The 22,661-nt window shown below is 47.3% G+C and overlaps 1 protein-coding gene across 1 annotated transcript in view; it reads left to right on the forward strand.

Moving 5' to 3' along the window:
- Positions 1-13: 13 nt before the first annotated feature.
- LOC106585486 (titin homolog) overlaps positions 14-22,661 on the forward strand; it is a 34,583-nt gene continuing 11,935 nt past the window's right edge. The window contains exons 1-7 of the mRNA XM_014171741.2: positions 14-135; positions 399-474; positions 6,098-6,188; positions 7,895-9,274; positions 9,364-9,454; positions 13,778-16,633; positions 17,238-17,363. Of these exons, the coding sequence (XP_014027216.2) occupies positions 7,911-9,274; positions 9,364-9,454; positions 13,778-16,633; positions 17,238-17,363 (4,437 nt within the window). The 5' untranslated portion in view covers positions 14-135; positions 399-474; positions 6,098-6,188; positions 7,895-7,910. The remainder of the gene's footprint in view (positions 136-398; positions 475-6,097; positions 6,189-7,894; positions 9,275-9,363; positions 9,455-13,777; positions 16,634-17,237; positions 17,364-22,661) is intronic.

A 22,661-nucleotide genomic window follows, 5' to 3' on the forward strand; every position in this document is an offset into this window, starting at 1 on the left:
GGTGGGACACCATACTGTACCTACCAACTTGTAGCTAGCAGGCAGCCAGCCAGCCAACTACAGTATCAAAACAAATCCCTCACCTCTACTACCAAGTTGGAGTGAGCCAGGTGGCAAGGGTGTGAGGAGAGAAAAGTAAGTCAACTAGTTACAGATGGCTATCAACTCAACTTGTTTAGCCAGTTTCAAATGTATCTATTGAAAGCTCATGTCTCAGAATAGCTGCGATTCAACCAATAATTGTCTTGACATTTGGTGCTGGGAGTCTCCCAGCACAATGTCAAAAGACAATTCTTGGTTGAATCGCAGCTAGTCTCCGTGCAACCTGGCTACTAGTGTGTTCGCAACAGGTTCGCCTCTGCCTGACTGATATAACGTTACCCTTTCCCACACCGCAGATCGATTGAAGAAAATTATTAGGTCCCTGGTGAAAGGTGCGGATAAACACGACAGGTGGATGGATTTCTCAGTGAAGTAAGTTAATTTAGCTTCCTGTATTAAGGTTAGCTAGCTAATGACTAAAAGCTACGACGGGATAATAGTTCACACCAGCCAGGTTTTGTAGCTAGATACTCATCTAACGATTGTTTAAACGAATCGATTCACATAAAAACGACGCAGGGATACGCATGGCTAAGTTGGTAAGTAAGCTAGCAGCTAACGTTAGCTACTGTAGCTAGCTACAGAGAGCTAGCTAACGACTTATCAATCTACTAGCTAATTATGCCACGCTACGTATCGCTTGCTAGTTTTCTTCTGTGGTCCTCATGGTTTCACACGTGCTGGATAATATTGTAATGTTTGTCTGTTTTGCTAAATCAGCGTCTCTTGACTGAGACTAACTGTTAGTTAGCTAGGTCCGACTAGCCAAGTAACGTTATACTAGCTAAGCTCCGACATAGATAAGACTCACTACTCGTTAGCTAACTTTTCGCAAAATTACATGAAATGCATTTTAAAGAATCGATTCAGGATCGCATGTAGCAAGTGTTAAAGGCAGTTTCAAAACTCTAGGCTAAAAGTTGGTTAGCCTACATTTTCTTTGTGCTCTTGCGGTGGTGCGTAGCTGGTGCGCTAAAGTTAGCTAAACAACTAACGAACAGCGTTAGAGAACGTGTAGGGTCAAGACGAGACTGACCGCCGAATAAAATATCACGGTGCATTATGTTATATCTCTTTCCTGGGCAATGAACTATCATCGATCTGACGGAATAAGAGTGAACACGCTAATACGAAAATAATCGCACTCCTATTTTCCACACCCCTACCCCCACACTACTAGTCTCACACAAGCAACTTCTCATAGGTTAAATTGTTTTTTATTTTATTTCACCTGTATTTAACTAGGTGTTGCTTAGTTTTTGTTCACATAACAGTTTGGTAAGTATTTTTCCTCTGCAAAACTTAAACTGGCTAAACCAGACTGTCATTGACATGACAGTGTTACCCACACAATGCCAAGGCACAGTACAGGAAATTAGGTTTCATTTTAACCATTCCAGATGCCTTTTTACTACATGGGTACGCTAGTGTTACTCATAACCATTTCAGACAGAAGATGTGGTATATTTCCTGTAAAAAAAAAAATATATATTTTTTTATATATATATGACCCCCTTTCAAACAGCCCCTTATTTACCACTTTCTTGCAGCCATACCGTTTGTATACATATCAGTGGTAACTGGCAAATCAGGAGAGGTGGGGGGTGTTTTCATTTATTTTACCAGATAAATTGACTGAACACATTCTCATTTACAGCAACGACCTGGGGAATAGTTACAGGGGGATTAATGAGCCAATTGGAAGCTGGGGGTGTTTAGGTGGCCATGATGATACGAGGGCCAGATTGGGAATTTAACCACGCGGTCTGTTTGCATTTCAAATTAGGAAGATATTAAACATAGAAGTGGTTCCCTGCTTTTTTTGTAGGAAAATTCACAGACCTGGTACCTGTATTTTGGTTACAGGCTCTGTGACTAGGTCTTCATGTGGTTTTTAATTTAGCATCTTTTTTTACCCCCTACCCTATTCAGATATATATGAAAAAAGCTGGTATATATATATTTTTTAAAGCAGGCATGGTAAATTAGTGCTATTTCGGTCTGTATGAAAGGTATGTCAATGGTGTCACCAAATGAGTAATGACTAGTAGTGAGTACAATATGTGTATCCAGACCACACTGTCAAATAGATCCTTGGTTCCTCTTAAGAACAGTGACTGAAGTCTAAAAGTGTCTATACTTACCAATATGATAGAGGACATAGTGGTGTGCATGCACCACACACTGACACTAGCAGGTTGCAAAAAATAAATGTAGCCTAATTCCGATTTAGGCTCAGAAAAGTGCTAGGCCTAATATTAAGTTCTCTATTGATTTTACTTTCCTCTCTTCTTCCTCTTAAGATCTTATCTTTTCCTTTCATCCTCCAAATGACTTTTGTTCTCTAGTAGTCAAGTCACCACCAAGTTATTCCTCGTGAGTGTCAATGTGTGTGTGTCCCTAATGGTTGCTTATGTTCTATAAATGTTTTTCAAATCAAATTTAGGCTCAATGCAGTGTTAAAGCCTGCAGGATTGCTCTATGGACATTGCACTCTAGGCCTTATCTCAACCTTTGCTCTGCAGGTGTACTGCACTCGTAGACAGATTCTCAGTCAGATCACAGAGGCTCTGGTGTGCTGTCGTTCTAAATGATATGCGGTCATGTTTTCCATCCTAAAAATTTTAACTAAGCAAAGGCTTTGGTTTCTGGTCAGGTGGAAAAGGTGTCTTAGAAAACATCTACAAGAAAAGTCTTAAAAGGTATTAGATATACAACAAAACTAAATGTTGAAGACCCCAGACAACTAATATCAACACTTTTAAACTACATGACCAAAAGTATGTGGACACCTGAATGTCTAGAATGTCATTGTATGCTGTAGCATTAAGATTTCCCTTCACTGGAACTAAGGGGCCTAGCCCGAACCATTATTCCTCCTCCACCAAACCTTACAGTTGGCATTATGCATTCGGGCAGGTAGTGTTCTCGAGGCAGCTCTAGCAGGGCAGACATTTGACGAACTGACTTGTTGGAAAGGTGTCATCCTATCACGGTGCCACGTTGAAAGTCACTGCGCTCTTCAGTACGGGCCATTCTGATGCCAATGTTTGTCTATGGAGATTGCATAACTGTGTGCTCGATTTTATACTTTTTCTGCCATCTGTAAGTCTAAGAAACATTTCCTTGTGCCTTGAACACACACCTTGAACAAAAATATAAATGCAACATGTAAAGTGTTGGTCCCATGTTTCATGAGCTGAAATTTGATGTGAGTATTTCTCCTTTGCCTAGATGATCCATCCACCTGACAGGTGTGGCATATCAAGATGATAAATAAACAGCATGGTCATTACACAGGGGCACCTTGTGTTGGGGACAATACATGGCCACTCAAATGTGCAGTTTTGTCACAACACAATGCCACAGACAATGTTCCCTCTATTTTTTTTTGTCAGGTTTGTTGAGCGCAAACTTGAACGTTGTGAGAATTCTGTGCAACTTCCGCCGCGCGTTTACTGTGAACGCTGAGGCTTGTACCTGCTTTAAGTTAGTTTTAACAGTGGTCAAGTAGGCTACTGTTGTTATTTGATCATAATGTATGCCTACCAGAGTGGCCTACCATTTAAAAAAAAAAAACAATGGAGAAAATGGATCCCATAAAATGTTAACATGTTAATAGCTGTTTTATCGTTCAGCCTACAGTAGCAGCCAATGTGTGGTGTTCAGTGTAGGCCTACATTCCTTGAGACTTTTGGAGACAAAAAACATGCAGGGCTTGATATTAACCTGTTTATCCACTTGTCCTAAAGACAAAGAAATGACTGAAAATGTTGTGATGTTTGATGCAAGAAACCACTTTACAAAATAAAATGCATCATTATTCCCATACCATTATTACAGAGAACCAGACAAATTATGCTACCCTCTGCCTATTGGCTACATAGCTTATTCAAGCCTGTCTCAAAATACAACACTGCCCCTTTAAGACAAAACAAAGTTCTTTACATGACTAATTTTTGAAATATGTCTTGAAATACACACCTTTTTGTGCTCTTGTAGGAAGCAAATTATGTATGCTGAACAAAAATATAAATGCAATTTCAGTTGTTTTAGAGTTAAAGTTCATATAAGGAAATTTGTCAATTGAAATAAATTCTTCAGGCCCTGATCTATGGATTTGACATGACTGGACAGGGGAGCAGGCCCACCCACCTGGGAGCCAGGTCCACTCACTGGGGAGCCAGGCCCAGCCAATAAAAATTAGTATTTCCCCACAAGGGCTTTATTACAGACAGAAATACTCCTCCGTTTTATCAGTTGTCTAGGTGGCTGGTCTCAGATGATCCTGCCGGATGTGGAGGTCCTGGGCTGGCGTGGTTACACATGGTCTGCGGATGTGAGACCAGCCACCCGGACAGCTGTTGAAACTGTGGTTTTGTTTGCACAACCAAAGAATTTCTGCACAAATTGTCAGAAACCATCTCAGGGAAGCTTATCTGCACGATCGTTATCCTCACCAGGGTCTTGACCTGAATGCAGTTCGGCATCGTCACAGAGATACCGCGACGAGATCATGATGCCCATTGTCGTGCCATTCATCCGTTGCCATCAACTCATGTTTCAGCATAATGCACGGCCCTATGACGTAAGGACCTGTACACTTCCTGGAAGCTGAAAATGCCCCCCCCCCCCCAGTTCTTCCATGGCCTGCATACTCACCAGACGTCACCTATTGCTTTGGATGCTTTGGATCGACGTGTACGACAGCGTTTTCCATTTCCTGCCAATATCCAGAAACTTCGCACAGCCATTGAAGAGGAGTTGGACAACGTTCCACAGGTCACAATCAACAGCCTGATCAACTCTATGCGAAGGAGATGTGTTGTGCTGCGTGAGGATATTGGTGGTCACACCAGATACTGACTGGTTTTCTGATCTACGCCCCTACCTTTTTATTAAAGGTATCTGTAACCAACAGATGGATATCTGTATTCCCAGTCATGTGAAATCCATAGTTTAGGACCTAATTAATTTATTTCAATTGACTGATATCTTTACATAAACTGTAACTCAGTAAAATCGTAGGAATTGTTCCATGTTGATTTTATAATTTTGTTCAGTATATTTTCTAAATTCTCTCCCTCATCAGGAGGGAGGATAATGAACTTTCACAGAAGTAACAGGTAAAGTTAGACCTATCCATTTTTTTATGAAGCGATTTGAAACTCAAATTTCCCAAAAATCGGTATGGAATTTCTGCAATTGAATTGGCTACAATGGGAAATCATAATAGTGACAAACCACTGGTTTGTTAAACTATGAAATGAATGTTTTTTGTTTGACATACATTTACTGCCCATGTCAAACATCTATCTACTGTATTCTCTTCCCCAGTTGCGATGAGCTTATTTTGAATCTGTCTCATAGCAGAGCTCATTCTATGTTTTTACCTCATTTGTCTCTCTAGTTGAAAGGTAGGCTAGTCCCTACTCAATTGTACTTGGTTAGATCTGGTCCAGATTTAGAATTTGTGTTTGTACTTTAAAAAGCAAATGAGCTGTTTGCAAGGGCAATGGTGGTTGTGCAGTGCAATTCTTACAGCCAGTGGTTTCTCCTCCCTTCCCTGCTGTGTTGCTGGACCCATCTACAGGGAATGTTTAGCATTCCAGCTTTGCAAAAGTGTTTCCTGTCAACAACCACTGCCTCAATTTATCAGCCCCCTGCTAGCAGTAGGACACTCTTTCCCTTTACTCCCATTCTTTTCTTTCTCTTCTCCATGTTTTATCTATTATGCAAGTTGTGAAATCTACAATTTTTGTTAGTCTTTTTTGAATCTTTGTTTACATCCTTCAAAATGTATGTTAGGGTATTTCTCTGTCTGTGTGTTTCCATAAATGAAAAATGCTAAGTGGATTTCCAGTGGGAGGTCTGAGACTACTGTAATGATGCTGAGGTCTGTGCTCCACTTTAATGTACGCAGCCGCAGGGTCTACTGTTACAGGAAACAGAGTTCCTTCCTTTGTAATGACACCAAATTGTGCTCTCTCCCCAGGCACCTACTCCTTACTCCACTGTGATATGACATCACTGAGTGGTTACCACAGAAACCAGGGCTCCACTGCAGACGGTTGACAGCCAGTCAAGTGAGTGATGATGGTATTGCCCACAACAACAACGAGGACGTGTGTGCGACCGATTACATTTGATTTGAACTGCAGTCAAAGCAGAATTGGATAATTGCACCACCAAACAGTTCTGTGTCCCCCCTCTCACACCGTAGGAGAGCAGTCAATCCCTTTCAGAGAAGCCTAACTCAAGAGAAGAACATGTGGAATACATGATCAGATCTGCAGGAGCCTCTTAAAGGGCAGCAGTCCACCAAACATTGTTGCTTTGATGTTTTTGCTCTCAAATCAAATGTTATTGGTCACATACACATATTTAGCAGATGTTATTGCGGGTGTTGTGAGAAATGCTCTCCTTCTTGATGATGGGAACATGTGATATGACTGTGTTTACTGTACGTTAATTAACAGTCAATTACTGTTAGACCGACAATTATTTGCTTGAGAATCACCGGCTGATAATGTAGTGACTGCCTCAGTCCCAGTAGAGCACTTTAGTAGGGGAGGAGCCCAATATCTAATTGCTTGTGTAGCTTTTCAATGGAATTCCCTTTTACAGCCATAGGCCAGACCTGCCTTGCATTACTACACTGACTGAATGGAAAATACAACAATGACACTCATAGGAGAGTGAGCCTTCCTGCCTCACTGTTACTGCTGTCTGGTGCAGCTCTGTCATCTTCAGATTACTGTAGCTCTTCAAAAGGAGCGCCAGACGGTCTTTGTGCTGGCAGGATTTCTGCTCTCTCACCTGTAGCTACATCTATATTTTGAGTTCTTGGGATTATAAGGTTCTATCTGCAAAAAGATGATTCTGAGATAATTGGCTTTAAAGTTCCAAGCCCTAATTGGTTTGAATGGTGTTAGCAATTTTTATTTTAGAGTACTATATAGGTAGCCTTGGTCTGTTCACTGTTTCTATGTCAATAATTACATTTTGACAAAAATGCAGATAGAACCAAGCTCACGATGTTGTCTATGTGTACTGGTTATCTCTGAGTCAGACTTAGTCACGGCAGATAGATAACTCACGATGTTGTCTCTGTGTACTGGTTATCTCTGAGTCAGACTTAGTCACGGCAGATAGAACCTTATAGTCCCAAGCTCACGATGTTGTCTATGTGTACTGGTTATCTCTGAGTCAGACTTAGTCACGGCAGATGGAGAAACAGTAAATGTAAACGATGCTGCCAGGGAACTGAACGCTTCCCCCGTACCCGGGGAACTGAACGCTTCCCCCGTACCCGGGAACTGAACGCTTCCCCCGTACCCGGGGAACTGAACGCTTCCCCCGTACCCGGGGAACTGAACGCTTCCCCCGTACCCGGGGAACTGAACGCTTCCCCCGTACCCGGGGAACTGAACGCTCCAGAGGTGGTGGATCTCTCCCTCTCCCCCTGGCTGAGGCCTGCCATACTAATGTATGGCCTGTGTTTAACAGCCCATCTGCTACTAGAGCAGCCAGCCACATCTCTGGGTGCATGACGCCTCCCAAGGCAAAGTCCAGAGCAGTGCCCAGATAACCAAGACAGCCTTTACTTCCTCTGTCCCATGTTCCTGATGTGAATGCACCAGTCGTAGGACAGTCAGTGCATTGCCTCAGAGAAAGGAGTGGCAGTATGACTCGCTGAATTTATTTATTGGACTTTGTTTATTGTTTTACTGCTAGACCAACAGTTAATGGCCAAAGGTGCTGATAGAGATTTGTACATTCCTCCCCCTAGGTGTTTTTCCACAGGGATGGCTGCACAAGTGGAGGTGCAGACTGGGGAGGTGGAAAGGATTGGTGTAGGGGGTCGACTGCACCTCAGCCCTCTGTCTGACTCCAGCAACAAGAGCCTCACGGAGGGTCCCTCCAACACCCAGGCCTCCCTCATCATCACCCCAGAGCCTAGTAAGCCTGTCCCTGCACCTAAACCACGGCTCACTCCCAGACCTTTCGCTGTGGAGAAAAACCCCATCATCCGGCCCATAGTTGCGCCTAAGCCTAATACCAAGCCCCGACCAGTGTCCACTCGTCCTACTTCTTACAAACCTGACTCACCCAGCACCTCAAAACATCAGCAGCCGAATGTCACCAGCAAACACAGGCCAGTGCCGACCAACCCCAGCTGTCCTGCTCCTAACTCCTACAAACCCTCTCGTAAGTTGAGCATGGGACAGACCACGAAGCCTGTAGCCCAGCCCTTCAAACCCGCCCCTCTTCTAACCCTTGGGGACCCCAGCAAACCAACTCCCTCCCCACCGGTGCGGCGTCAGAAGCCAGCTGCGGCAGGCTTGTTCCACTCACGAGGCCCTAAGAAACCGCCTTCAGCAGAATGGTCCGGATCCACCAAACCAGAGAAGGAAAGGAACAAAACAGCATCCAGTATCAGAGCTGGGGCAGCCTCTATGACCAGAGCCAAGTCTATGGGCTTCCTCAGTCAGATAGGGCAAGATGAGGAGGAAAGGAAGGGGGATGAAGGGCCCAAGGTCACAGTTCAACTCCGATCCCAGTCTAGAGCCTCCAGGCCCAGACCTGTGTCGGCCATCTTCCTGCCCTCTCCCACTCAGGCTGAGTCGCCCACCCCAGCTACTCGCTGGGCAGTGAGACGTCCCCTCTCAGCCGACCTCACCTCCAAGTTTGAGTCCATTGGCCTGTCGCTGCACCACGGCCGACCTGCCAAGACCGACAGCAAGGAAAACACTCCGGTGGAACCGCTACGGAGGACAGAGAAGGTGAAGGGAGCAGAGGGGACCAATGTTACACCACCGGCCCCAGACAGCAAGCCCTCAGCCCTCGTACGAGGGAGAGAGAATAAAACAGAGGAAGAGGAGGAGGATGATAAGGATGAGGGAAAGGGTGGAGGCAGCATTAAGAGACAGATCAGTCTCTTGCTTGATTCCTCCTCTTCTTCCTCTCCTGTGGTTCCTCTCCGTGTTGCTGCCCAAAGACCAGGGTCTAACTCTCCAGTACAGCCAATCCAAGAGGCAGATGTAACATTGGGTGGTGTTAAACAGCGAATCAGGAAGCTTACTGAAGATACTGTTACACCACCAGCCCAGACCCCTGCTGTTAGACCACAGTTCAAGTCCCGCCCTCTGCCCCCTGACCTGACCAGAAGGTAGGAGCTCCTCACCACACTGTCTGTCAGTTCTTTTATGGCTCTCCCATTGGCATGTCTTGTGTGATATGTGTGTTTCTCTTCATCAGGCTTGGCTCTGAGAGGTCCACAGACCTCGGCAGTCCCTCCCCCAATGAGGCGACAGACCGCCATGAGAGTGACACTGATCCTCAAAGGAGGGTAAGAGAGGCTCTGGGATTTGCTTAGGTTAATCTGGTGTAGGTGGTTTGGTGTAGGATTGCAGTGAGCCCTGTGAGAATTGTTCAAACTCCCGTGCCTACCAGGCAAACCCAGTTGAAACATTACTGTATGATAGGCAAGCAACGAGGTAACAGTTCAAGCTAGAATCCTTACTTGGTGAAACTGCCACATCCGTTTGGGATATTACAACAACAATGAAGTTACTGCAAACAACCAACACTGTTTTATAAGATAGAACAGCAGAATATGTACTGCAATTTATTTTACCATGCTGCCAGACACTCCTCACCTCAAAACACCACGCTACCAGACACTCCTCACCTCAAAACACCACGCTGCCAGACACTCCCCACCTCAAAACACCACGCTGCCAGACACTCCCCACCTCAAAACACCACGCTGCCAGACACTCCTCACCTCAAAACACCACGCTGCCAGACACTCCTCACCTCAAAACACCACGCTGCCAGACACTCCTCACCTCAAAACACCATGCTGCCAGACACTCCTCTCCTCAAAACACCACGCTGCCAGATAAAAAAAATGTCACAACACGCCCAACGGAAACAGCTAATTTGTCGATAAACTTGACCAATGTCGACAAAACAAAATACGCTAGACAAGGTGGGATCTTTTTGTGTCGGTATAATTAATTATGCGAGAAATGGCGGTGTAAATATTTTTATCTGCAAATATTGATATAATAATCATTATATCGAAGTAAACTTAAAGTCACGTGATGGCATGTTGTGTGGTCTTCCTACTACGAGTCGGGAAAGCATGCAGTTTATTAGGCTACAGATGAAATAAGTTATGAACTTCACAGGGTGGTGAAAGTGCAAAGTGATTTAGCTTGATGCTCCTTTCAAATAAATATCACGATGGGTGGCAGGTAGCATAGCGGTTAAAGAGTTGGACCAGTAATGGTTGCTAGTTCGAATTTCTGACAAGGTGAAAAATCTGATCTGCCCTTGAGCAAGGCACTTAACCCTAATTGCTCCAGCATCGCCGTCAATAATGACTGATCCCTGGCCGCGACCCCACTCTCTGAGGGTGTCTCAGGGGGAGTGGGATATGCAAAAAAAACATGTTTCCATTTCACACACATACTTGTACAGGTTGCACACTTGTACATATGTGAAACAGGACAAATAGTGCCTTGCAAAAGTATTCATCCCCTTCATCCCCATTTAAATTGATTTTTATTTGGATTTCATGTAATGGACATACACAAAATATTCCAAATTGGTGAAGTGAAATTAAAAAAATGACTTGTTTCAAAAAAGTTAAAAATTGAAAAGTGGTGCGTGCGTATGTATTCATCCCCTTTTGCTATGAAGCCCCTAAATAAGATCTGGTGCAACCAATTACCTTCAGAAGTCACATAATTAGTTAGATTGCACACAGGTGGACTTTATTTCATTGTCACATGATCTGTCACAAGATATATATATATATATATATACTTCTCCACAACTTTGTACCCTGACCTATTTGGAGAGCTCCTTGGTCTTCATGGTCCCGCTTGCTTAGTGGTGCCGCTTGCTTAGTGGCACCACTAAGCAAGCGGGACCATGAAGACCAAGGAGCTCTCCAAATAGGTCAGGGTACGAAGTTGTGGAGAAGTACAGATCAGGGTTGGGTTATAAAAAAATATCAGAAACTTTGAACATCCCATGGAGCACCATTAAATCCATTGTTAAAAAATTGAAAGAATATGGCACCACAACAAACCTGCCAAGAGAGGGCCGCCCACCAAAACTCACGGACCAGGCAAGGAGGACATTAATCAGAGAGGCAACAAAGAGACCAAAGATGACCCTGAAGGAGCTGCAAAGCTTCACAGCGGAGATTGGAGTATCTGTCCATAGGACTACTTTAAGCCATACACTCCACAGAGCTGGGCTTTACGGAAGAGTGGCCAGAAAAAAGCCATTGCTTAAAGAAAAAAATAAGCAAACAACAAAAGGCATGTGGGAGACTCCCTAAACATATGGAAGAAGGTACTCTGGTCAGATGAGACTGAAATGTAGCTTTTTGGCCATCGGGGGAAAATGCTATGTCTGGCACAAACCCAACACCTCGCATCACCCCGAGAACACCATCCCCACAGTGAAGCATGGTGGTGGCAGCATCATGCTGTGGGGATGTTTTTCATCAGCAGGGACTGGGAAACTGGTCAGAATTTAAGGAATGATGGATGGCGCAAAATACAGGGAAATTCTTGAGGGAAACCTGTTTCCGTCTTCCAGAGATTTGAGACTGGGACAAAGGTTTACCTTCCAGCAGGACAATGACCCTAAGCATACTGCTAAAGCAACAATCAAGTGGTTTAAGGGGAAACATTTAAATGTCTTGGAATGGCCTAGTCAAAGCCCAGACCTCAATCGAATTGAGAATCTGTGGTATGACTTAAAGGTTTTTGTACACCAGCAGGAACCCATCCAACTTGAAGGAGCTGGAGCAGTTTTGCCTTGAAGAATGGGCAAAAATCCCAGTGGCTAGATGTGCCAAGCTTATAGAGAGATATCCTAAGAGACTTGCAGCTGTAATTGCTGCAAAAGGGGGCTTATTTCTTGTTTGTTTCACAATAAAAAAAAATGTTTCATCTTCAAAGTGGTAGGTATGTTGTGTGAATCAAATGATACAAACCCCCCAAAAATCTATTTTAATTCCAGGTTGTAAGGCAACAAAATATGAAAAATGCCAAGGGGGTGAATACTTTCGCAATGCATCCTATTTGACATTTTACCTTTTAATACTTGGCTGCCGTTTGAGAAATATTTTGTCCAGTATAATCTCATCATGTAGGTTATACCCGCACTATATATGCGAGCTGTTGGTCAGGGCGCACGTCACAATACCAGAGTGGGCATATTTAACGCAATTGTTTATTGTCGTGAGAAAACCATCAGTGGAGTTGAAAATGTGATGGAAACCCTTTTAACTTGTATTTGTTTAATGGAAATTTAACTGCAAACGTTATTTGTGTACTATGTCATCACGCACAGCCTTTTATCCACAACAAGTCAAATTGATGGAAACGCATCTCTCGTGGGAAATGCGCATTGTTTTTATGCAGATTCTTGAGTATATGCATGAAAATCTGTCGCCAATTGGAAGGAAACTTAGCTAGTGACACAAAATAAAGTTGTCTCGTTTGCTATAAAAACAGAATGAGAGCCATTCCAGCAATTTACTAATGCCCATCCAATTTGAGTTTACTAGCAAATTACCAACGATGTTGATAGATAAATTGAATCAGCCTGTTAAATGATCTCAGTCACAACACTGGGGGATTGGTAAGTGCTTGTACTTTATGTTTCCTGTCTTGTTTTACGGTCACTGTTTGTTTGTTTGTTTGAGCAACATTTGAAGATGGTGTTAACTTAGTTAAAGCTTTGTGAATACAGTATATTCCTTTATTTCATTATGTTTTTTTACTAGTTTCGATTTTTGAAAATGTAATGTATTTATATAGTTTCCATGTTTGCCACTGTAAGCCCCAAAAAATAACTTGATCTTCATGCCACGTTTCCACTATAAGGACTATGTTCAAGCAAAATTCTGATTTGCAATTCATCTCTCAAACAACCTGGGCGCAAACATTTTCTCCTAATCAGTCTTTGCTCTAGTTATGGGAAAGCATGTCCCATAGGAGAATGGGGCATGGAAGCGAAAAGGAACACCACTGCCACAGAGGTGCAAAGAACTGTGAAACCTAATCTGGGGCATTTGTCATCTCTGGTGGTTCTGTGTGTTGGTTATGAAAGATGCGGGGAGTGAAGCACTGGGTAAAGGTCAACATGGAGAGGCTTTGATTACCACCTCAGCATCACACCTACTTTTATGGACCCAACAGAGGAGTGGGATCCCCTTTCTTCCCAGACACAATGCCTCGCTCAATCACTTCACTTTGTATCACCCTCTCTTTTTCTCTGTCGTTATGTAATACTTAAAACAAATTTGACTATTTGTCAAACAGACACGTTCACTCCCAGATCTTGTATTATCCACCAGCTAAGTGTATCTGTTGAAATTCATTTCTTGAAAGAAAATGGCAGATGATATTGACTTTCAGCTATAAGTTAGAAAATCGTCCCCTTATCAATTTCTTATCCATAGTTAGGTTTATTGACAAGAGCACTCATAAGTAAATTAATAACCAGTGAATAAATATTGAAGAAAGCTTGATTTGAGATGACATACTTGTCAAGGCAGTGCTCATAAGGATTATTGCAGAAGTGCCCACAGACTGTCTGACTTAATGTAACCAAACTCATTCCATGACTTATTTTGTAGGTGGAGGACTCCGTTTACAGCTTCAGTCACCAACAAAAGGTGGATGAGGACATCAGAGGCATACAAGAGCAGCCCACCCAGACCACCTCTGACCCATCAGCAGTACTGACTGAGGCAGGGCGACGGGTGGAGAGCTGCCCCAGCAGTGGGGCGCAGACGGTGCGAGCAGCCCTGTTTGAGAATGTGGTGGAGAGACACAGCGTGCTGGTGATGGAGGAGGATAGGGCACAGAGTGCCACAAAGGGCTGTCCCAAGAGAAGTGTGACCCTCAAACTTGGGGATGGGGAGAACGACGGCAGCCTGGTCACCGCCACCTACCGCAAGCCTGTGTCTCCCTCCAGTCCACTTCTTGTAGAGCACTTGTTTGACACTGTGCAGGCAGTGGGAGAGAGGAGAGCCGTTAGTGAGAGTGTCCCTTTGGCTCAGCTGGAGGACAAAGCCATGACCCTGCGTTCCAGGCGTTCTGAGGGGAATCGGTCAGCCAGGGCTGAGCCAGTGGAGGAGAGACATGCTCAGGTCCAAGGAGTCCTCAGTTTGGCTCAAAGGAGAGCACCAGCCTCCCAACAGGAACAGGGTCCACGCTACCTGAGGGTTGGAGTTCTGCAGAAGTGGAATACCACTGAGATGGATAGGGAGGCAGAGGTAGAGAAAGGAAGGCAAAGGGAAAAGGAGAGGGAGAGAATGGAGGATGAGAAAGAGAGGCAGAGGGAAGCGGAGAGGAGGATGCAAATGGATGTAGACAGGGAGAAGCCGAGAGAACAGGAGAGGGAGAGAGAGGAAGTGGCAGCACCGAAGCGGTTGAAAATGCTGGAGGCAGATGAGCAGCCACCCAAGGCCAGGGCCACCTACTTTGCTCTGACTGGTCAGATCCAGGAAAACATATCCTATGGGGACGAGGAAACCGAGAGAGGGGACGTGGAAGTTCCCTTTGACAATTTCTCTATGAAGTCTGGACAATGGGGCTCTCAAGGGAAGGTCTTACAAGTACGAAGGAACCCCTCTCTAGATGAAGCTTTTGGAAAAAGCTCCCAAGGTCAACAACAAGAAGAACTGATGGAGCGGAATCAAACACCGGAAAGGGAGAGAGGAACGGCATGGGACAGACGGACATGGAGGGAGCAGCTGGAAATAGAAAAACAAAAACAAGTAGACCTTGAGAAAGTAAGAGAATTGGAGAGGGAGAAAGAACGGCAGAGGGAGAGCAAGGAGTTTGAGAGGGAGAAACAGACACAGCTGGACATGGAGAGACAGAAACCGTTAGAATATGCAAGAAAGAGAGAGAAGGAAAAGCTAAAAGAATTAGAAAGAGAGAGACGAAATGAGTTGGAGAGCGAGAGACAAAGAGAGCTGGAAAGACATCGATGGCAAGAGCTGCAGAGGGAGAGACCGATAGAGTTTGAAAAGGAGAGGCAGAGACAGTTAGACTTAGAGAGACAGAAAGAGTTTGAAAAGGAGAGGCAGAGACAGTTAGACTTAGAGAGACAGAAAGAGTTTGAAAAGGAGAGGCAGAGACAGTTAGACTTAGAGAGACAGAAAGAGTTTGAAAAGGAGAGGCAGAGACAGTTAGACTTAGAGAGACAGAAGGAGTTGGAGAGGACTGAAGAGTTGGAGAGAATAAAGGAGATGGAGAGAAGGCAAGCGTTTGAGTTTGAAAAACAGAAGCAGAATGAGAGAGAGAGGCAACAGCTTCTTGAGCTTGAAAAGCAGAGACTAAGAGAAAAAATGGAGAGAGCGGAGCAGGAGAAGATGAGACATCAAGCCATACAACAGGAGGAAGACAGACAGAGAGAGTTGGAAAGGGAAAGACTGCAAGAGTTGGAGAGAGAGAGGCAACGCGATCTGGAAAGACAGAAACGGAGAGAGTTGGAGAGGCAGAGACAGAAACAGTTGGACTTTGAGAGACAGGAATTGGAAAACCAGAGGGATAGAAAAGGGGAGTTAGAGAGGGAGAGACAGAGGGTAGAAGAACTGGAGAGAATAAAGGAGATGGAGAGAAGACAACTGTTTGAGTTTGAAAAACAGAAGCAGAATGCGAGAGGGAGACAACAGCTTCATGAGCTTGGAAAGCAGAGACTAAGGGAAAGGATGGAGAGAGAGGAGCAGGAGAAGATGAGACAGGTATCCATACAAGAGGAGGCAGAGAAACAGAGAATCATGGAGAGGCAGAGGAGAGAGAACCAGGAGAGGGGGGTGCTGGACTCTTTACCTCTCAGACCTAAAATGCTGGATCTAGACCCTGTGTCTCTGGGTGACAAGCACTCCAGAGGCAGTCCTCACTCCCCTGGTGTCCGCTGGAAGCAGCCCTCTCCCTGGGCAGATGACCACTACAGACCTGGTATCCTGGACATAGACTCATTCAGGTCCCAGACCGAGACACAACCCTTGCCCACTAGAGAGGTGTTCCCTGTCACTGGCATCCAGGGCTCAGACCCAGGTAGTGGGGTAAGCTCCCACCCCCACTCTCTAGAAAGGGAAGGTGGCCATAGGATGGCTCCCGAGGGCGCAGTGGGGCGACCCAGTACAGTGTGGGCCCCCTCTCAGCAGGAGCTGTGGGAACAGAGGCTAAGCATCGACGAGGAATCAGTGGATAGGCCCATGGCTGGACCAGAGCCACCCAGGAAGTCTGCCAATAAACCCAGCCTGGGGCAGCTCCTCCACAGACTGGAGGACAGGGCCACAGCCCCCATCCTGGTCCCAGAGAGACGCTGGTCTGGTATGCCCAGTGAAGCATCCTTCCCCAGGAGAGAGCCCCACAGCCCTGGGTCCCCCATGGAGCAGACCTGGTTCCCCCAGGACTCAGAGCCCCAGGGGCACAGGGCAGAGGCCAGAGGACAGAGGAGATCTCAGGGCTCCCAGGTAAGAAACCGTATCATAACAAGAGACATAGGCTGTGTGAATCAGTGGCATCTATAGATTCAATGAATTCAACCAGTTCAAGTGCTTTTGTGTAATGTTATGATTATGGGGGGTAGTTTGTTGACACACAGTTGGGCAGTACACTACCAGGATACACTTCCACACTCCTTCCCCAGGTGGCAGCACCCACCGGCTCAGGGGAGGTGCTGTGCCAAGCCTTATTAAGCCCACAGGTGGAGGCAATCCAAAGATGATTAGGGTGCAAGCTTGCAGAACCAGGAGGATGCTGGGCTATTTTTCTTAGTGGGCTTTGGTTTTGTCCTTTTGTTTATTTTTGTATATGTATTTCTGTCACTGTTTTGAACGAACAATAATGTGCTTGGGCTAGCCGAGGAGGCGTTGAGACTGATCTGGACCTAAGGTAAGGTTGCTGTCTCCTGGATACATGTGCGTACAACACTGTCCTCATACACTGAAATCAGGTTACAGACCAGTTAACCAGGCGTAAGACCCCTAGACTTTCCAGCATATCAATATTAGCAGGCTAGTAAACTGTTCCGTAACAGCAAACATTAGATTTCATTCTACGCTCCCCGTGTCTTAGGAGCTGAACCGGATGAGGTCCCGCAGCGTGTCCCATAGATCAGCCCCGTCTGAGGGTGCTATGGAGGGGAGCCTGTCCAGGATGAGGAGCAGGAGTGCACATAGAGAGAGGGTCCGACAGAGCTGGGTGAGTCATGATGCTCTGTTTCCATACACACAGGTGTACACACACACACACACACACACACACACACACAATCACCTAATTTCTGACTGAAAGTTGGACAAGTTTCAGAAATGAGCTTCTGCTACAGTGAAATGACACTGCTTCATCATGGTAACAATTGGAGCCCCTCAGTTCTATGTTATCACTGTTTATACTTTTGAGCTGAATCTCACAGAAAACCCTGGTGATTTGGAAAAATGTGCTTGTATATGACTTCATTTGCAGATTGGGTTGTGTGTGTTACAGTAGGGTGGAGTAGGAATGCAGTTAGTTCACTGGAGGTGATGAGTAATGTGAAGCGCACAAAGCAGAGAAATGAAATCATGTTTTTAGGCCTGTAATTCAGGATTATGTGCTGCTCATTTTGACAGCCTTCTGTTTGCATAGCTGAAGAAAGGCTCTGCAGTGACATTTCCCATTGTGTGATAGACATTCCTTTTATTTAAGCACCTGTCTTAATACTTTAGTGTTGGTGCTCCTCTTTACCACTGGTACACTACAGAGACCCATGCACCATGTAAATAGCCTGTGCTACAAAGCAGATTCCATTCAGAGACCACCTCCCCACAATGAGCCCTCGCCTCCCCACAATGAGCCCTCCCCCACAATGAGCCCTCCCCTCCCCACAATGAGCCCTCCCCTCCCCACAATGAGCCCTCGCCTCCCCCAATGAGCCCTCGCCTCCCCCAATGAGCCCTCGCCTCCCCCCAATGAGCCCTCGCCTCCCCCCAATGAGCCCTCGCCTCCCCCAATGAGCCCTCGCCTCCCCCAATGAGCCCTCGCCTCCCCACAATGAGCCCTCGCCTCCCCACAATGAGCCCTCGCCTCCCCACAATGAGCCCTCGCCTCCCCACAATGAGCCCTCGCCTCCCCACAATGAGCCCTCCTCTCCCCACAATGAGCCCTCGCCTCCCCACAATGAGCCCTCCCCTCCCCACAATGAGCCCTCGCCTCCCCACAATGAGCCCTCGCCTCCCCACAATGAGCCCTCGCCTCCCCACAATGAGCCCTCGCCTCCCCACAATGAGCCCTCGCCTCCCCACAATGAGCCCTCGCCTCCCCACAATGAGCCCTCCTCTCCCCACAATGAGCCCTCGCCTCCCCACAATGAGCCCTCGCCTCCCCACAATGAGCCCTCCTCTCCCCACAATGAGCCCTCGCCTCCCCACAATGAGCCCTCGCCTCCCCACAATGAGCCCTCGCCTCCCCACAATGAGCCCTCCTCTCCCCACAATGAGCCCTCGCCTCCCCACAATGAGCCCTCCCCTCCCCACAATGAGCCCTCGCCTCCCCACAATGAGCCCTCGCCTCCCCACAATGAGCCCTCGCCTCCCCACAATGAGCCCTCGCCTCCCCACAATGAGCCCTCGCCTCCCCACAATGAGCCCTCGCCTCCCCACAATGAGCCCTCGCCTCCCCACAATGAGCCCTCGCCTCCCCACAATGAGCCCTCGCCTCCCCACAATGAGCCCTCGCCTCCCCACAATGAGCCCTCCTCTCCCCACAATGAGCCCTCGCCTCCCCACAATGAGCCCTCGCCTCCCCACAATGAGCCCTCCTCTCCCCACAATGAGCCCTCGCCTCCCCACAATGAGCCCTCCCCTCCCCACAATGAGCCCTCGCCTCCCCACAATGAGCCCTCGCCTCCCCACAATGAGCCCTCCTCTCCCCACAATGAGCCCTCGCCTCCCCACAATGAGCCCTCGCCTCCCCACAATGAGCCCTCCTCTCCCCACAATGAGCCCTCGCCTCCCCACAATGAGCCCTCCTCTCCCCACAATGAGCTCTCCCCACAATGAGCCCTCCCCACAATGAGCTCTCCTCTCCCCACAATGAGCCCTCCCCTCCCCACAATGAGCCCTCCTCTCCCCACAATGAGCTCTCCTCTCCCCACAATGAGCCCTCCCCACAATGAGCTCTCCTCTCCCCACAATGAGCCCTCCCCCAATGAGCCCTCGCCTCCCCACAATGAGCCCTCGCCTCCCCACAATGAGCCCTCCCCACAATGAGCCCTCGCCTCCCCACAATGAGCTCTCCTCTCCCCACAATGAGCCCTCCCCACAATGAGCTCTCCTCTCCCCACAATGAGCCCTCCCCACAATGAGCTCTCCTCTCCCCACAATGAGCCCTCCCCACAATGAGCCCTCGCCTCCCCACAATGAGCTCTCCTCTCCCCACAATGAGCCCTCCCCTCCCCACAATGAGCCCTCCTCTCCCCACAATGAGCCCTCCTCTCCCCACAATGAGCCCTCCCCTCCCCACAATGAGCCCTCCCCACAATGAGCCCTCCTCTCCCCACAATGAGCCCTCCTCTCCCCACAATGAGCCCTCCCCACAATGAGCCCTCCCCTCCCCACAATGAGCCCTCCCCACAATGAGCTCTCCCCTCCCCACAATGAGCCCTCCCCACAATGAGCCCTCCTCTCCCCACAATGAGCCCTCCTCTCCCCACAATGAGCCCTCCCCACAATGAGCCCTCGCCTCCCCACAATGAGCCCTCCTCTCCCCACAATGAGCTCTCCTCTCCCCACAATGAGCTCTCCCCACAATGAGCCCTCGCCTCCCCACAATGAGCCCTCCCCTCCCCACAATGAGCTCTCCTCTCCCCACAATGAGCTCTCCTCTCCCCACAATGAGCCCTCCTCTCCCCACAATGAGCCCTCCTCTCCCCACAATGAGCTCTCCTCTCCACAATGAGCCCTCCTCTCCCCACAATGAGCTCTCCTCTCCCCACAATGAGCTCTCCTCTCCCCACAATGAGCCCTCCCTGTGTTACTTCATGATGTTTCCTGTGTCTGTCAGCTCCTGCTGGTCTGAGTGGTGCTGCAATTACCGCAGGGATTCTAGTTTTTAATTGTTTGTAGACCAACTGGAGACAGGAGTGTGAAATACCTGGTCTAGAATGAGTTATTGATGTAACAGCTACCAACCAGAACATTAAGCTAGCCAAGACCAACAACAGACTATACACACACACACACACACACACACACACACACACACACACACACACACACGAGGTAAATGTCTTACCTGTGAAATGTTTTCCCACACATAGCTATGTGTAGCCTACTTGGACACCGGGTCTCCCACGCCGAACAGCCAGAAGCCTCAGGGCTCTTCTCGCAGGCCCTACCTCCCTATGTGGGAGCATGGTGAACTGGAGGTCGGAATGATTTACCTGGTTACATGTACATTGAACAACACAGCAGCTTTTCTGCAAAAAATGAACAATGAAGTTGGGTCTTTTACACTGGGGGTCAATGGGAAAGAATGTTTTCCCCAATTTATGGGCGTGGTTGACGGGACCTCCTTATTGAGTGTGGATTTGGAGTCAATGACTGGATGTTGTGGTGATGCTGTTTCTCTGTATCAGCGTGGAGGTTGGGCCTAGTGTGAGTGTGCACTATGGTCACCAGGCTCAGACTACATGAGCTGTCTAAGGCATCTACACTAGCTGTGATGGGAGATGATTCATCAGAGCAGGGAAACCAGGGAGAGGACAGACGAGACGGATACAACTGAAAATCATCTGGCCAACGTCCCTTTGGACTCTGTTTAGAGGGGACCTGAGCGCCGTCATTTCTTGCTGGACAATTGTTTTTAGCAGACTTTTTTTTTCTGTAGTAAAATGGTTATCTTCATAGTTGATGAAACTTGAGTCTGTGTGTTTGTGGAGAGAACTGTGATTTCCAGCTATCGGATGGTTCCTGGAGGGTTCCTCAGAACTGTTCTCCAGAAGTCCACCAGGGGGAACTTGTGGGCAGCTCTGCTCCAGTTTATTTCTCAGGAGATTTCTGTTTGAGAATAAATCTGTGGTACTCGGTTGTTTTATAGACTAGAGTGTCTTAGTTACTCACTAAGGCTTAATTCAGTGAGATGAAAGCTAGGAACGGTGGAGACCTGAAAGTGGGAGAGGACAGACTTCTGTGACCTGATGTGAGTCAGGGAGACATTTGTTAGGCAAACTCTGACACACTGTCGTGATTCCTCCGTTTAGCCATGAGCTCACTGCTGCTGACAGCCACAACCCCAGCGGCTCTTGAAAACAGCTACACCGATCTCCTCCTTGCTCTTTTGCTCCCTCTCTTTCTTTCAGACACACATTCTCTCCATCTATTTTAAAGTATAGGCTCAACATAAAGTTCCTATCACTGTCAAACCCCCCATCCTTCCTATGTTTGCTTTCTACCCCCTCCGCCCTGTGCTGACTATGCCTGTGAGAATTCTGTCTTGCTCGCTGCAAGCAGAAACATGCAGGAGAGATGGATCACCGCAGAACATGTATCGCCCTCCCCTCCTGCACTGCAAATCAGTGCCCTCCCTCTCTCCGCTTCTCCCTGCCTCCTCTCTCCCCTCCCTCACTTTGTTCGCTCAATTTCTCCTTGAGCGTGAGTCCTGTAGTGCTGGGGAATGGGAGCAGAAGACTGACGCATTTCTCTATTGGCCTGTACCTGCAGGGGGAGAGGAAAGGAAGGAGAGTGCACTGGTCTTTCTCTCATGGATTTGACCTTAGCATCACAATCTCCTCTCCTGTTTGTGCTTCTATATCCACGGTGCTGCTCTGCGGTTTGTGTGCTGGGTACTCCGAGGGAATAGGAATCAGTACAGCTCTTCCTTCTGCCTGACACCAGCCGTTCTGTTCAGCACCGTTCTTCCTGTAAAGTTTTCCCGCAGGAAGACGACTGCAGCGTGGGGTCTATGGAGAGGTAGATTTTTAAAAATGGTGTTCCTCTGCGATTGCGGACGTGTCAGAGCGACAGCAGCAGCGACAGCTTCAGAATCCCGCCGTGAGGGGCATGAGAATCAGAACAGATGAGCTGGGTTGTGACATTGCACTTCTACGTCTGTGGGTTTATTGCTGCTACTTGGTCTGATCATCATTATGTGGCTCAAGAACCTGTTTGCAGACGGTGCAGCAGTATATCTGCTGTGAACGCATCGTCACACCTGAGTCTCTACCAGCTGGGGTTGTCTGTTAAACAGCCCTAACCCTTTTGGGTTCCCCGCTACAGTCTTGCCCTTCTGTATTGCTGTATGGAAATAGGCATTTTGCAGAACAGAAAGCTTAGATTTCACCTCGCTGCCGATGACGGACTGAAATGGAGTCATGATGCATCTGACTGGCTGTGCTATCCCTTACAAACAGCCCAGCTACTGCAGCATTGACCTAGCTACGCACCTCAACAATATCCAGGACACCAGCTCTGGTCCTGGATGACTACCTGGCTCAAGGACTCCCCATCGACCACGGTATCA

This window comes from Salmo salar, chromosome ssa24 (assembly GCF_905237065.1).
Source record: "Salmo salar chromosome ssa24, Ssal_v3.1, whole genome shotgun sequence".
NCBI classification, from domain to species: domain Eukaryota; kingdom Metazoa; phylum Chordata; class Actinopteri; order Salmoniformes; family Salmonidae; genus Salmo; species Salmo salar.